The sequence below is a fragment of the Eptatretus burgeri genome, chromosome 4 (assembly GCF_056783735.1).
Source record: "Eptatretus burgeri isolate ZD-2024b chromosome 4, Ebu_testis_v1, whole genome shotgun sequence".
In the NCBI taxonomy this organism is placed as follows: Eukaryota; Metazoa; Chordata; class Myxini; order Myxiniformes; family Myxinidae; genus Eptatretus; species Eptatretus burgeri.
In genome coordinates, this window is record NC_140964.1 from 141,421,778 (window position 1) to 141,435,456 (window position 13,679).

The 13,679-nt window shown below is 46.1% G+C and overlaps 1 protein-coding gene across 2 annotated transcripts in view; it reads right to left on the reverse strand.

The window, feature by feature from the left end:
* BLMH (bleomycin hydrolase) overlaps window positions 1-13,679 on the reverse strand; it is a 124,799-nt gene that overhangs the window by 80,515 nt on the left and 30,605 nt on the right. For both annotated transcript variants that reach the window (XM_085880201.1, XM_085880202.1), the window contains exon 3: window positions 12,151-12,260. In XM_085880201.1, the coding sequence (XP_085736327.1) occupies window positions 12,151-12,260 (110 nt within the window). The remainder of the gene's footprint in view (window positions 1-12,150; window positions 12,261-13,679) is intronic.

A 13,679-nucleotide genomic window follows, 5' to 3' on the forward strand; every position in this document is an offset into this window, starting at 1 on the left:
CAGCGTTCGTGAGGAAATGCGCGCCGGTGTTGTTCGGGCGGCTGCGACAGGTTGCGGTGAGCCCGTGGCGTTAAAGGGAGTCGCGAGTCACAACATCGAGTCGACAACCAAGAAACGGACTCGTGATGTGGGCTGTGGGTTGTTGTTCATGGCATATGTGTTTTTCCTTGCTCTAGTGATGCAGTTTAACGTTGTCGAAATTAATGCCAGCAGTTCCCGTGTGAGAGTGGATTTGGCGGAGATCAATCAATGGGATTTGTATTATGATCAATGTGATGTGGGGGCTTTGGGAGCGGTGGTGGCGAATAAAAATGTTGGGTTGGCCTTCCATTGTCCCGGGCCGCGGGTTGTTGCTTTGTCATGTGCTGGGATTTTATCAAAAGAGCGCGCTGTACGGAAAAATGAGTTTGCAATGCTTCGAATGATGTTCGTAGTGATTTATAACGAGCCTATGATTGAAGTGTGGTTTAAATGGAATTGCTACCGTCTAGCTGCCATGTGGGTCTCGGAGGTCGACTCGGAACCAAGACTGGTGTGCTAGTCGGCGTTACCCCCACCTCTGGTTGCGAGCACAGCTCTCTGTGTTCGCTCAAGGCCGTTTAGACGGGCGTTGGCGTCTCAACTGATTGTGGTGCGTGGGTGGTTTTGGAGCATTAAGTGCGTACAGCCAGCGGCGCTGTTCAGCGCCCCCAGCCAAGGTCGATCAAGGCTGGCGCTGGCGCCACGGCTTCCAGACAGCGGGCTTCCGGCCTCGGAATGTTTATCTACGTCGGGTCTGCCTGGGGGGAGTGGGCCGGAGGCGTTTGATGGTGCCGGGGGAGGTTGGCTCGAGAGATCGCCACGGCCTCGGCGAGGGCCATGTCAGCATGAGCCGCCTGGGGGCGTTTCCGCTGTGTAGGGCTGCTGTGCTTTTCGCCTTGCTGCTTCATATCGGTAACGCGGCCAGAGTTTGGGAGGTGCTGTGTCTTCGGAATCTGGCCGTGGCAGCTCCATTAACTCGCTTTCACGCATTATATGATGTGGTGTGCTGTTATACTTCGCTGTTTTCATTTTATTTTCATGATTATTATACCGAAGTCCTTCGTGTTGTTTATGCTTCTTATGATGGTGATCATTTAATAATCATAGTTTTAGGAGGGAGGAGTGTGGTGTAGCCTGCGGGCATGCAGGGCGGGGCATGATGATGATGCATGATGGGCATGATGATGGGAGGAGGGGTCGGTGTGGTCATCGGGTCTGCGAGGGATATAAGATGTGCGCGCCGCCTGAGGCGTTGTAGTAATGCTGGAGTCGTCCGGCTCGTGAGTGTGCTAATACGCAACAAAGGAGAGCCACGGGCAGAGTACGCTCGCGCTCGCGCTTGTGCGCCACAGCCCGGCTCGACTGTTCCTCCGCATCGTGTCTGCCTGCTAAGCATCTTCTATTCAGTACATCACAGTAGTAACCAAAAACATGTTAAACAAATCAAAATATCTTGTATATTTTAGATTCTTCAAAGTAGCCAGCCTTTGCCTTGATGGCAGCTTTACACACTCTTGACATTCTCTCAACAAGCTTCATGAGGTCATCACCTGGAATGCTTTTCCAACTGTTTTGAAGGAGTTCCCACATATCCTGAGCACTTCTTCACTGCCTTTCCTTCACCCTGTGGTCCAACTCATCCCAAACCATCTCAATTGGGTTTAAGTCGGGTGATTGTGGAGGCCAGATCATCTGATGCAGCACTCCATCACTCTGCTTCTTGGTCACATAGTCCTTACACAACCTGGAGGTGTGTTATGGGTCATTGTCCTGTTGAAAAACAAATGATGGTCCCACTAAGCGCAAACGAGATGGGATGGCGTATCACTGCAGAATGCCGTGGTGGCCATGCTGGTTAAGTGTGCCTTGAATTCTGAATAAATCGCCAAGTGTCACCAGAAAAGCACCCCCACACCATCACACCTCCTCCTCCATGCTTCACGGTGGGAACTACACATGCAGAGATCATCCGTTCACCTTCTCTGCGTCTCACAAAAACACGTGGTTGGAAAAAAAGAAAATCTCAAGTTTGGACTAATCAGACCAAAGAACAGATTTCCACCGGTCTAATGTCCATTGCTCGTGATTCTTGGCCCAAGCAAGTCTCTTCTTCTTATTGGTTTCCTTCAGTAGTGGTTTCTTTGCAGCAATTCGACCATGAAGGCCTGGTTCATGCAGTCTCTTCTGAACAGTTGATGTTGAGATGCATCTGTGACTTGAACTATTGGAAGCATTTACTTGGGCTGCAATCTGGTGTGCAGTTAACTGGTGATTTCTGAGGCTGGTACCTCCAATAAACCTATCCTCTGCAGTAGAGTTAACTCAGAGTCTTCCTCTCCCGTGGCCGTCCTCATGAGAGGCAGTTTCATCAGAGTGCTTGATGGTTTTTGCGACCGCACTTGAAGAAACTTTCAAAGTTCTTGAAATTTTCCGGATTGACTGACCTTCATGTCTTAAAGTAATGATGGACTGTTGTTTTTCTTTGCTTCATTGAGTTGTTCTTGCCATGATATAGACAACTACAATACAGACAAAATAATGGTCTATTACCAAAGAGGGCTATTTACTGTACATCAACCCGACCTTGTGACAACACAACTGATTGGCTCAAACACAATAAGAAGGAAAGAAATTCCACAAATTAACTTTTAACAAGGCACACCTGTCAAAGGGCGGCGAACCTCCTTGTGAGCCAATGGCCATCCATATCTCGTGCCCAACTGTGTCTGCGGATGTCCTCCTGCAGTTGGGTTACTTCTGATTCGGAGGTTGGTGGCAGGATTTGCACTTCTGGCAAAACTGGCAAAACCCTTCATTCCGCAAAACACAAAAACGCAAAGAAATCTGAAAACCCTCTCCGTGGGAGTACCTCCTGTGCAGCTTCCCTTCGCAGGGCAGCTCACCGGATGACGGGATTGGGGCAAAGCCTTCGTGACCCCCAATCTTTGATGATAGGAGGGAAACCACAGGGTAACATTCCTGGGTCAGATTGCGGGAGAGTGTGTCGGAGTGGTGCAGTGGTGTCGTCGACCAGACGGCGGTCTCCTTGGGTTAACCTGAGGCGGTCCCTTCGAGTGGGTGCCTGGAATGTCCTATCCCTAAGAGAGGATGAACACCTGTCTCTGTTATCATCTGAGCTCAAGCGTTTGGACATCGGTATTGCAGCACTCTAAGGTTCAGAGACCGGATTGTGGCGAGATCATGGTGGGTGGTTAGACCTACTATGGGTCTGGTCACTCTGATGGTTACCATGCCCAAGGAGCTGCTGTCGCTGTTATGTGTCGAATCAGCTGACTCCAATGATAATTGAGGCAACACCGTTCAACGAGTGTATTATGAGACAAAGTATTCGTCACTCCTTAGATGTCATTTCCCTGGTCTCTGTTTATGCTCCGACTGAGGTGAGTGACCTCACCATGAAGGACACATTATACGCCACGCTCGAGTGTGTGGTTGATCAGTGCCCCAGACGAGATATACTTCCAGTCTTGGGGGATTTCAATGCATCGACTGGAACTGATAGGGATGGTTATGAGACGTGTGTTGGTCCCCATGGGTCTGGAACTGTGAACCTGAAAAGCACTAAATTCCTTAACTTTGAAAGAAGTCATGGACTTAGGGTGGCCGGTTCATGGTTTCAGCGTCCACAAGCTCATCGCTGGACTTTGTATTCCAACGCTGGTGGTGTGGCAAAGGAGATTGACCATGTCATCATTGATGGTCGCTGGAGGATGATCCAGAACTGCAGGGTATACCAGAGTGCTCAGTTCCTCAATACTGACCACCGGCTTGTTGTAACAACTCTGAAGTTGCACCTTAAATCCAGGAGAATGGTACCATATCAGCCGAGGCTGGATGTTGGCAAGCTCAAGGATGAGAGGGTAGCTGAGGAGTTTGTAAACAAGCTGAGTGGAGATTTGGGGTGTCTGGGTGCTCTGAGAGGTCCTGAAGAGTTGTGGAGTGCCTTTAAGACCACTGTCCTTGATGTTGCCGGTGGATGTCTTGGAACTCACCGTAGGGCAAAGAAGAATTTTGTCTCTCAAGGGACACTGGACACCATTGACCAGAGTCGGAGGGCCAGGCTGAATGGCAGAGCTGAGCTGTTCAGGGAGCTGAGGCATAAAACTGCACGTGCGCCAAGGGTGGACAAGGAGGCCTATGTGCGAGGAATCTGTGAGGGGGTAGAGCATCACCTGTGGACAAGTGATTCTCGTCCTGCTTACAGGGGAATTCGCGCATTGCGTTCATCCAAGCCAATCCCTCAGTGTACTGCAGTTAGAGCAGAGGGTGGTGGACTCTTGACAGAGGAGTCCGAAGTGAAGGCCCGCTGGGCCTATTACTTTGAGCGGTTGTACCAGGCTGATCCACCAGCTGTCAAGTTGGACGTCAGGGGTGACAATCCCTGTGGCTGACACTCCAATCAGCTGTCGTCCACCTTTGCTTGTGGAAACACAGACTGCGGTGAACCGGTTGAAATTGGGTAAAGCTCCAGGGATCAGTGGCATCCATGCTGAAATTCGAGGCTGGTGGAAATGCTGCACTCATGTCGTTGCATGCAGTTGTGTGCTCTGCCTGGAAGACAGGCATCATCCCAACTGACTGGAAGAGGGACCTTGTTGTCCCTTTCTGGAAAGGGAAGGGTGATCGCCAAGACTGTAACAACGACCGAGGGGTGACGCTGCTCTCAGTGCCAGGCAAGGTCTTTGCTTGGATAATTTTTGATAGGGTTCGCCACCATCTGCTTGAGCACCAGCGTCCAGAGCAGTCAGGTTTTACACCAGAGGTCAACGATTGACCGTATCCTTGCTCTCCGGGTCCTCACCGAATGCAGACGAGAGTTTCAGCAGGGGCTGCTTGCAGCTTATGTTAATCTCTGTAAAGCGTTCGATTCTGTGAATCGGGAGGCCCTCTGGAGGATTCTTTGTTTTCGTGAGGTGCACCAAAACTCATCGATCTGATGTCTGAACTCTACTCTGGTAATGAAAGTGCTGCGAGATGTGGTCATGAACTCCCGGCATGCATCATTCCCCATGATAAAAACCGGAAACAAAAAAAAACCAGAAGCAAAATGGTCATCGCCAACGACACGGATTCACAATTGCCAGGGTATTGTGTTGTTTTTGTTTTTTTCCTATTCTCTCATGTGCACGCGTTAAGTAATATTCACAAGATAGAAATAAAACCCAATCGTGTTTATACACTGCACAGCGTTTAACAACCGGAAGCAAAAGGTCATATCCAATGACACGGATTCCAAATAGCCAGGCGTATTGTGTTGTTGTTGTTGTTGTTTCCTATTCTCTCATGTGCATGCGTTAAGTATGAAGCTCACTGCATTCGCTATCAAGTATTATGTACTGTACATAATTGTATGTGCTATTTTTACACGACTGGCAGTGCTACGTCGGCTACATCACTCGGCGATAGGAATTTTTCAGCTCCATTATAATGGAGCTGGCAGATCCGTCGTTACGCGGCACATGACTGTGTGTGTGTGTGTGTGTGTGTGTGTGTGTGTGTGTGTGTGTGTGTGTGTGTGTGTGTGTGTGTGTGTGTGTGTGTGTGTGTGTGTGTGTGTGTGTGTGTGTGTGTGTGTGTGTGTGTGTGTGTGTGTGTGTGTGTGTGTGTGTGTGTGTGTGTATATATATATATATGAAGCCTGGTGTTGGCGCAGTGGTTAGGGCAGCGGCCTGGGATCCAAAAGGTCCTGAGTTCAAGCCCCGTTGGGCCACTGAATTAATACACCAGGGGGTTGACTCAGCCTGTCATCCTTCCGAGGTCGACGAAATGAGTACCAGTGTACTAGGCCGGTGTATACCCCGGTTAAAATAGGTGTACCATATCCCTGTGTCGTAAGCGGCGACCAGGGTTGCGTCAGGAAGGGCATCCGGCGTAAAACATGTGCCAAATCACTATGCGGATCATACGGATGATCCACTGTGGCGACCCCTAACGGGAGCAGCCAAAAGAAGAAGATGTGTGTGTGTATATATATATATATATATATATATATATATATATATATATATATATATATATATATATATATATATATATATATATATATATATATATATATATATATATATTGTTGCGGTGCCGGGTCTCGGTGGCGAGCACGACCGCCAGAGGGAGAAGTAGAGTCAGCTCCACCGAACACACCGGAATTTAGGTCATGACCCCCGGATAAGTCCGAAAGGCACGGGTCCCTTACAGGACCATGAATCGCCAATAATTCGACCGCGTGGGGTAGGGATAATTGCCAAACTCCAATATACCTAATTACCCATGCGGCAAAGCTACCGGGGAATTGACACCTTCGATAGACCTCGAGCGGGACGAGCCGTTACCGTGCCCGAACCGTGTGTAACCCGAGCAGATGGTTACCAAGGCCCGTCGGTCCAAATGAACAATTTACTGCCTCGCTATTCCTCAACACGCACCGTGCTAAACCAATAAAAGAAATGACAGGGAACGAGCTGGGACCTTCAACAATAGGGAAATTTATTACAATAATAATCGGGGCGGGAAGCACGTAAGGGCAGAGTTATCCGAATATCACACAGGCAATATACAGTGAGGAAAAGCACTTAGCAATTCGACTTGAGAGACGGGGCCCACACACAGACACACACCCGAAAGAAATGGACCCCGTCGGGTCTATATTGAAGGCTTACAGCTCGAGGAAAGGTGAGCTGGAGGCCAGAGCCTGTGCTTGGACCTGTCCGCCTCGTAACAATATATAGAAAATATATATATATATATATATGTATATATATATATATATATATATATATATATATATATATATATATATATATATATATATATATATATATATATATATATATATATATAGTATGCACTTACCTTGCGCAAGTCTTCTTGGGTTTCTATATGCAGCTACTTTGGCTGGAGGAGCATGGGAGGGGTCACTCATTTATATAATCTTAGCCACCTGGGTGTAGTCGATTCGGTGACAGCTGTTTGGCTATTCCCCCTATTCACAGGTGAGAGATGTGGGTGGGTCTTTCTATATTTATATATTGACTACTTTTCACGTTTGCCCGTGGTACATGCCTGAGAACCTCATTGGTATACATTGCTGTCGACGCTATCGCTGATGATTCGCCAATAAGTGATGAAACTGGTGCGGTCGCTGAGGGGAGTGTATAGCATTGGTATTGTCGCATTTGTACTATGTGTGATCGTCTTTATAGTTGTTGAGGAGCTCTGGGAAGGGTTCGAAACAGCGCTGAGCACTTACCTTGCGTAAGTCTTCTTGGGTTGCTTTATGCAGCTTCTTTGGCTAGAGGAACATGGAAGGGGTCAAAATATTGTTACGGTTCTTGCAACCATATGCAAACAAACATACAGTTGTCCCGAAGTTAGTTATGCCATTAAGTATATGTGCAGATAGAACCCCTCCTTGTGTGTAGTGGGAAAGCAAAAGGGGATGCGATGCGGTTTTTTTTAGTTCGATTAATAAATCTTTATATCCCCTCCATCACGATCCACTGTCCACCTGCGCAGGCCCGTCGCTGGGGGGGGGGGATTTGGGTGCAATGCCCCCCATGGCACATCTGGTGCCCCCCCACTTGTACGCCACCCACTTATGCCCTGTTGCACCCTGTGAACAACTTCGTGTTTAAGGACGAGCACCCACTGTGAACTCCTTGCTGTTTAAGAGTTCACCTGTGTGAACAAAAACCCCTTATTCCAGATGTTCAGCGTGGTGAATAATAAGGCCTTCTTGGATAAACTGTTCTTTCATGATATCCTTCTTTGAATAACAGTCAAGAGATAAGTGTGCGCTTGCCAGCGCATCTCCAAAAGCAATTGGCAGGACAATACAGTCCAAGCCCACAAGATAAAAGATAATAACGCAAGCACCAACGCCAGCAGCCAAGACAACAGACAGCCGAAAGACCTCGTGTCGAATGTCGATGCTGTCGGTGGTTATATATATCGTGGATCATTCGATTTTAAGGAATAGCCAATCAGCGTCTTCGATATGTTGGCCTTATTAAGCAGGTTACCTGATTGTAAGTTAGGTATAAATGTAATATCGTCATAATATGATAATACGAATAAGGAAAAGACATAAATGTACATAATTAAAGATGAAGTGCACCGCATGACCTTCACAACCCTCCATCTTACAAAAGTAATTTTCGAATAAAAATTAAAAAAAAAAATGTGTGTTTGCAATTATGCAGATAAAACATGTTTTTGGTGCATGCATCATTTAATAAATAAAACTGTCAACCGTCAAATCTGGCGAGTCGTGAGATTAGTGACAGGAGTCACGGACAGCGCGAGCTAGCAGCAGTAGAAAAAGACATAGATATACGAAAATGGCTAAGAAAAGGAAAAAGGTTGCGGTTGTGGTTGTGGACGGCTGCTTTGTACTTCTGATGTTTAAGTTACATGTTGTTTTTGGTGCTTTGCATGTCCCATATCTAGTGCTTTGTGCATAACCTGTGTAATTGACTGCTTGAAATGTGGACTTTGTGGTATCTTCAGGCTGGTCGTATTTGCTGTTGATAGTTTAACGTGATGATCGCAGGTCATAGCCTACTGTATATTATTTGAAAGTGCACCGATTCCGGTGCCAACCTCTCCCGTTTAGAGATTGTATCTCCGGTATATTAATTTTCTAATGCCAATTCTTGACAACACCTTGTATAAGTGCACCTGAATTGGTGCCAATTGTCTAATCATTGAATATCTGTATTGTGAATGTGCCAGTTTGTTGCGGCTCTCCTGCATTCAAATAATTTTAGACCAAAAACATCGGAACATATTAAATCTAGCTGAGATCAATTTGGTTTGTATGCGACGGCAACCTCAGTATAGATGCGTCAATGTTGCATGAATACAATAGCATACCGGGTTATCAAAAATATTAAATACAAGCCTGGAGACGACGATGGTTCACGAGCAATGTACACGGTTCGCCTTTTTTATTTTTTGACCTTCGAGGGGACGCCACGGGCAAACTGGCGGGAATCGGGAAAAACGTAAATGATGAAAGTTGTAGTACTCGAAGAGCACTACTTGCATACCAACTTTCATTCAAAACAGTTGAAAACCCGAGGAGCTCGATGCCCAATTTATTAATTTTTTTGACATTTTCTAAGTTCGTGACCTTGGGACGAAAATGAAAAATCGAGCTCTGTGGGGCTATGCAGGTGCCATTGGGCTAACCAAATACCGAAACCCCTGCCAGATTTGACAAACCCCCTCGGAGAAGATATAACTTGAAACCGGCTACCCCCCTAAAACACGTTTTTTGGGCGCGGCTCTGCCCATAATGGCAGCACGCCCATTCTCAGGAAAACACAACAAGATCATGATATAAACCTCCCACCCAAATTTTATTAAGATCGGATCAAAACCCACGGAGCTATGCTCGGGACAGACAGACAGACAGACAGACAGACAGACAGACAGACAGAGAGAGACAGACACACACACACACCCCCACAACGAATATTTGTGGTCACTTACCGACTCGTGAACCAATTATAATTGTGCCCCCTCATCCAGTTCATATGTCCCCTTAATACTGAGCCCTGGCGACGGGCCTGCACCTGAGTCTCCATAGCCTCGTTTTTCCGAGGCAGAATCTTCACGTCCGCGCTTCCTTTTCAGCTTCCCCAAATGTTCCAATTCAATCTTGGTTGTTCCACCGTACACCTTCCTCAAACACGCGTGGAGTGGGCGGGCTTTCCCAGCCTGGCCGAAATCCCGCCCAGTAAGGGCGGACCCCATGAAGGCCCTGTCCAATCAGGGCAGACGGTGACGTCAGCTTCGCCAAGACCCCTCCCCGACCTTGTGGATCTATAAATTACGACACCATCCTCAGAGCAGAGTGCTAAGAGAGTCGGAGAGTTCGTTGTTGGTTGAGTGAGAGAGTTCGGTGGGTTTGTTGGCTGGTTGCAAAGAAAGAAGGAAGGTAGTTGGTTGAGTTGGTCCCTTGGTTGTTGGTTGAAGAAGGAAGGTCGTGATCACGGAGGGCCTGCCCACGTCTTGCCTCGGCGGCCCGTCTGTTGTGCTGGTCCGAGTACACCCGACCTTGACCGGGTCTCTCGTTGGGTCCTGTCTGCTGCTCTGGACTCCACGCTCTCCAGCTGTGGGCCGAACTGCACGACCTCTGTCGGGTGCCACACCACGGAGCCTCCCTTCTCTCGGAACATTCAGGTACCTAAAGAAATGCGACCTCAGCTCCCTCCCTCCGTGGCTGCAAAAGTCCTTTGCTATTCAACTGGGTTTTTTTTGCCTGAGTATGTGTCTGAGTGTGTGGCGCCTGTCTTAAAAGTAGCATTGTATAAGTTATTTGATCATTGCAAATCTTGCCTGTATTATTCTCACGACAAGTTTGCTCTGTGTCCTCTTTTGTAAGTTGCTGTAAAATTGTCGCACTACATCTCTCTTCTGTCCCGTGCACAACACACCAATAAACCTGTTCCCGTACCACATGAATTTCCTCGCTTAGTGTAAACAAATTATTGTAGAAATGTTCCCAGTTCGTTTTTTGTCTTTTCCTTCATTGGTCCAGCATGGTTCGGATCTGAGTTTATCCGGGTCTTTATCACCAATAATCTGTTCATTTTAGCCGGTACGTCCTTGGCAGTTCCACTCGGCTGCATCCGATCCGGAGTTGGTAGTTGGTACGGTGATCCAGTTCGGGCAAGGTGTACCGAGGGCGTGGTTCCCCGGGAGTCAAAACTACATGGTTAATAAGGTAAATTGATTCTAGACAAAAAGACTCCATGCCACGTGGTTGAGGTATTGGCGTCCGCGGTCGGTTAAGCGACCTGCCGCGTCACGGATTTATACGTGAGTGACGGCCTACAATTCCGGGAGTCTGGTGGGAGACGACGCAACTTCACCCCCCTAGTGGTTGTTCTCGCCACCGGACGCCGGCCCGCAACAATATATACATACATATATATGAAAAGCTTGGGGAGGCAGTGAGGTGGTGAGGCCATCAGTCAGTCCATAAAGACTCTATGCCTAATAATCACATCCTGTTTAAACAATAATTCCCCAAGACCCTTAAGAACCCTAAAGACCCCAAAGACCCTGAATACCCAACCCCCCCCCCCCAGGACCCAAAGGATCCAAAAGTCCCAAAGGATCCAAAAGTACCAAAGGACCCCAAAGACACAAAAGTCCCCAAGTTGCCAAATGACCTTCACACCATTTGGATCCCTTATACCATTCAAACAGATTAGACAGCTTAGATACTTGACCATTTAGACAACTTGGACCTTTTTATAACACAAATACATTTCAAATAAATATAATATCACCAATATTACAAATTAATTTGTACAAAATAAATATTTGTATGATTGGCATTAATCATGCCAACACAGCAAATCTGTAACACCAATCTCTGCAACGACGTGTGGAGAGGCGAGCGTTGCGAGCAAATACACCCGAGTAAATCTACAAAGCATGTACAATTAGAATCGAGTACATCTATAAAATACATACTATAAAACCACACAAAACAAGTCTGGGCGAGGGTGTGCAATCTTCGATTGCTCATGTCGTTATCATTGTAATTAAATGGGATGTGCATTTTTGTGAGACTGCGATCTTCTTTTGCCATCTTGGCCAGAAAAGTCCCACCAGGATAGGAAGAAACCATTTGCTTACATACAAATCAAGGATCACATGACTTTCTTCGACGGGTTTAAATTCAAGTTTTCTTTCGGTGAAACGGTATCGTGTGTCAGTTGTCCATGAAGATCGAGATATGTGAACATTTTAGAAAAGGGAGGCCTATAGTAAGTAACTCAACATTCGTTGTAGACCTAATTGAGAATACACAAGCATAGCCATTCAGAAACATCTTTCCAAACCGTGTAGACATAACGTATTGCAAAAATCAAATTCATTATCATGGGATTGTCCTCAAAATGTTTACACAGTTAGACTCGACAATTCTGAAAACAACCTTTTTCGCTGTTTTTTGTGGATGCCTGACAGAAGTACAAATCACAGATGACTCCCTAGCAAAATAATTGAAGGATGAATAAGTTTGTACACTTTTTATAATGACAGTACAAAATAGCATTCCATTATTACACAACGAAGCCTGAAACTGCTCACCTTGTCCCAGAAGAAGATATAGGTTTGGCTCAGCTCCAACTCCTCCACATTGAACTTCTTCATCAGAGGTAGACGCATAGTATTGAGACAAGCAAAGATCCAACAGCGGCCTGAAACATTCAATTACATCGTTGTTGTTATGATGGGGAGTTCACTGCCCTTTAGAAGACACCGGATGTGCAAACGTTTCACAACCAGAAACGGAATGACATTGTTCGAGCTACACAAAAAGAACAAAACAATCAGAAGTGGAGCTCACTTGTACAGTCAACCAGTGACACGCCATCCAGTCCTTTTGATGGAAATTTCACTTTGCAGTCTCCTGAAATTAACCAAAGACTGAATGACGGGCTAAACTTGATCTTTATCCTCTTTCCCCTTCTCCTCCACAAGTTGAAATCTTTACATTTTAAAAATAGGTTCTCATAAATAACTGGGTAACAGATATGAACAATTCATTCAAAAATACATCCTTCTTAGATCTTCCACAATCCTAGATCTTAGATCTTCAACAATCCACATTTGCATGCAGGAAAATCTCAAATCATGGTGTTGTATTTAACAAGCAGAGTTCCCGCCGGATGGGCGATCTTGTTCCAAGCATGCAACACGTTCTTCTGACGCATACCTTAATTTGGGCAATGTATAGGCAGCTGACAGCTCTGTGTACGCAAATAAATAAATAAATAGATAAACCCTGGTTACGTGCATGAAGCTAAACATCCATACTACTTATAATTCAAAACACATCACGACACTGGAAAATGTGGGGACAGGAATACTGTGCTGTAAATGGTGGAGACTTGCCATGCCCTCTCCCATCTGGAGGTGGCGCTACACGATACACATTTACATAGAGAATTTGCGTCCCTCCACCCCACCACCCCTGCCTTCCAAGACCACCGGTAAAGATAAAAACACCCCAAAACATTAATTGGGGTTATGCTGATCCTCTGTAGCAAGTCTGGATGTAATTGGCCCAGAACTGTAGGAGGAATAGCGTGACAAACAAACAAACAAACAAGCTGGTAGGCGACATGGGTGGTCGCTATATAATTGCATACTAGTCATACAGTTTTTGATGGATCGGGCTGAAAATTTTTGACAAAGACGTTGATTATAGTGCGCATAAAAGCACGGAAGGCGATTTTTGATTTTCGAAAAAAAAAAATTAAAAATATTTTCCGGATTTTTTCAAAAATTTCAAAGTCCCATTGTTAGGCAACGGTGGCGTCCATAGCAACGGTGCTCAAAAGCATACAACTAGATCCTGGTATGAACCTACCAGTCAAGTTTCATCAAATCGGTTGACTCCTCTGGCCTCCAGAGCTGTCCATTACATACAAACAAACAGACAGATATACAGACAGACGGAAAACCTGAGAATAGTGGTAGTCTAGCGACCACCCAACAAACAAACACCGGTCCGTGTATTATCGTAAGGACGATGGAATAGTGATTAATTTATATTTGAAATCTCCTCATTACAATCTACACGTAAATTTTTATGACAGTATTGAAGTTTATAT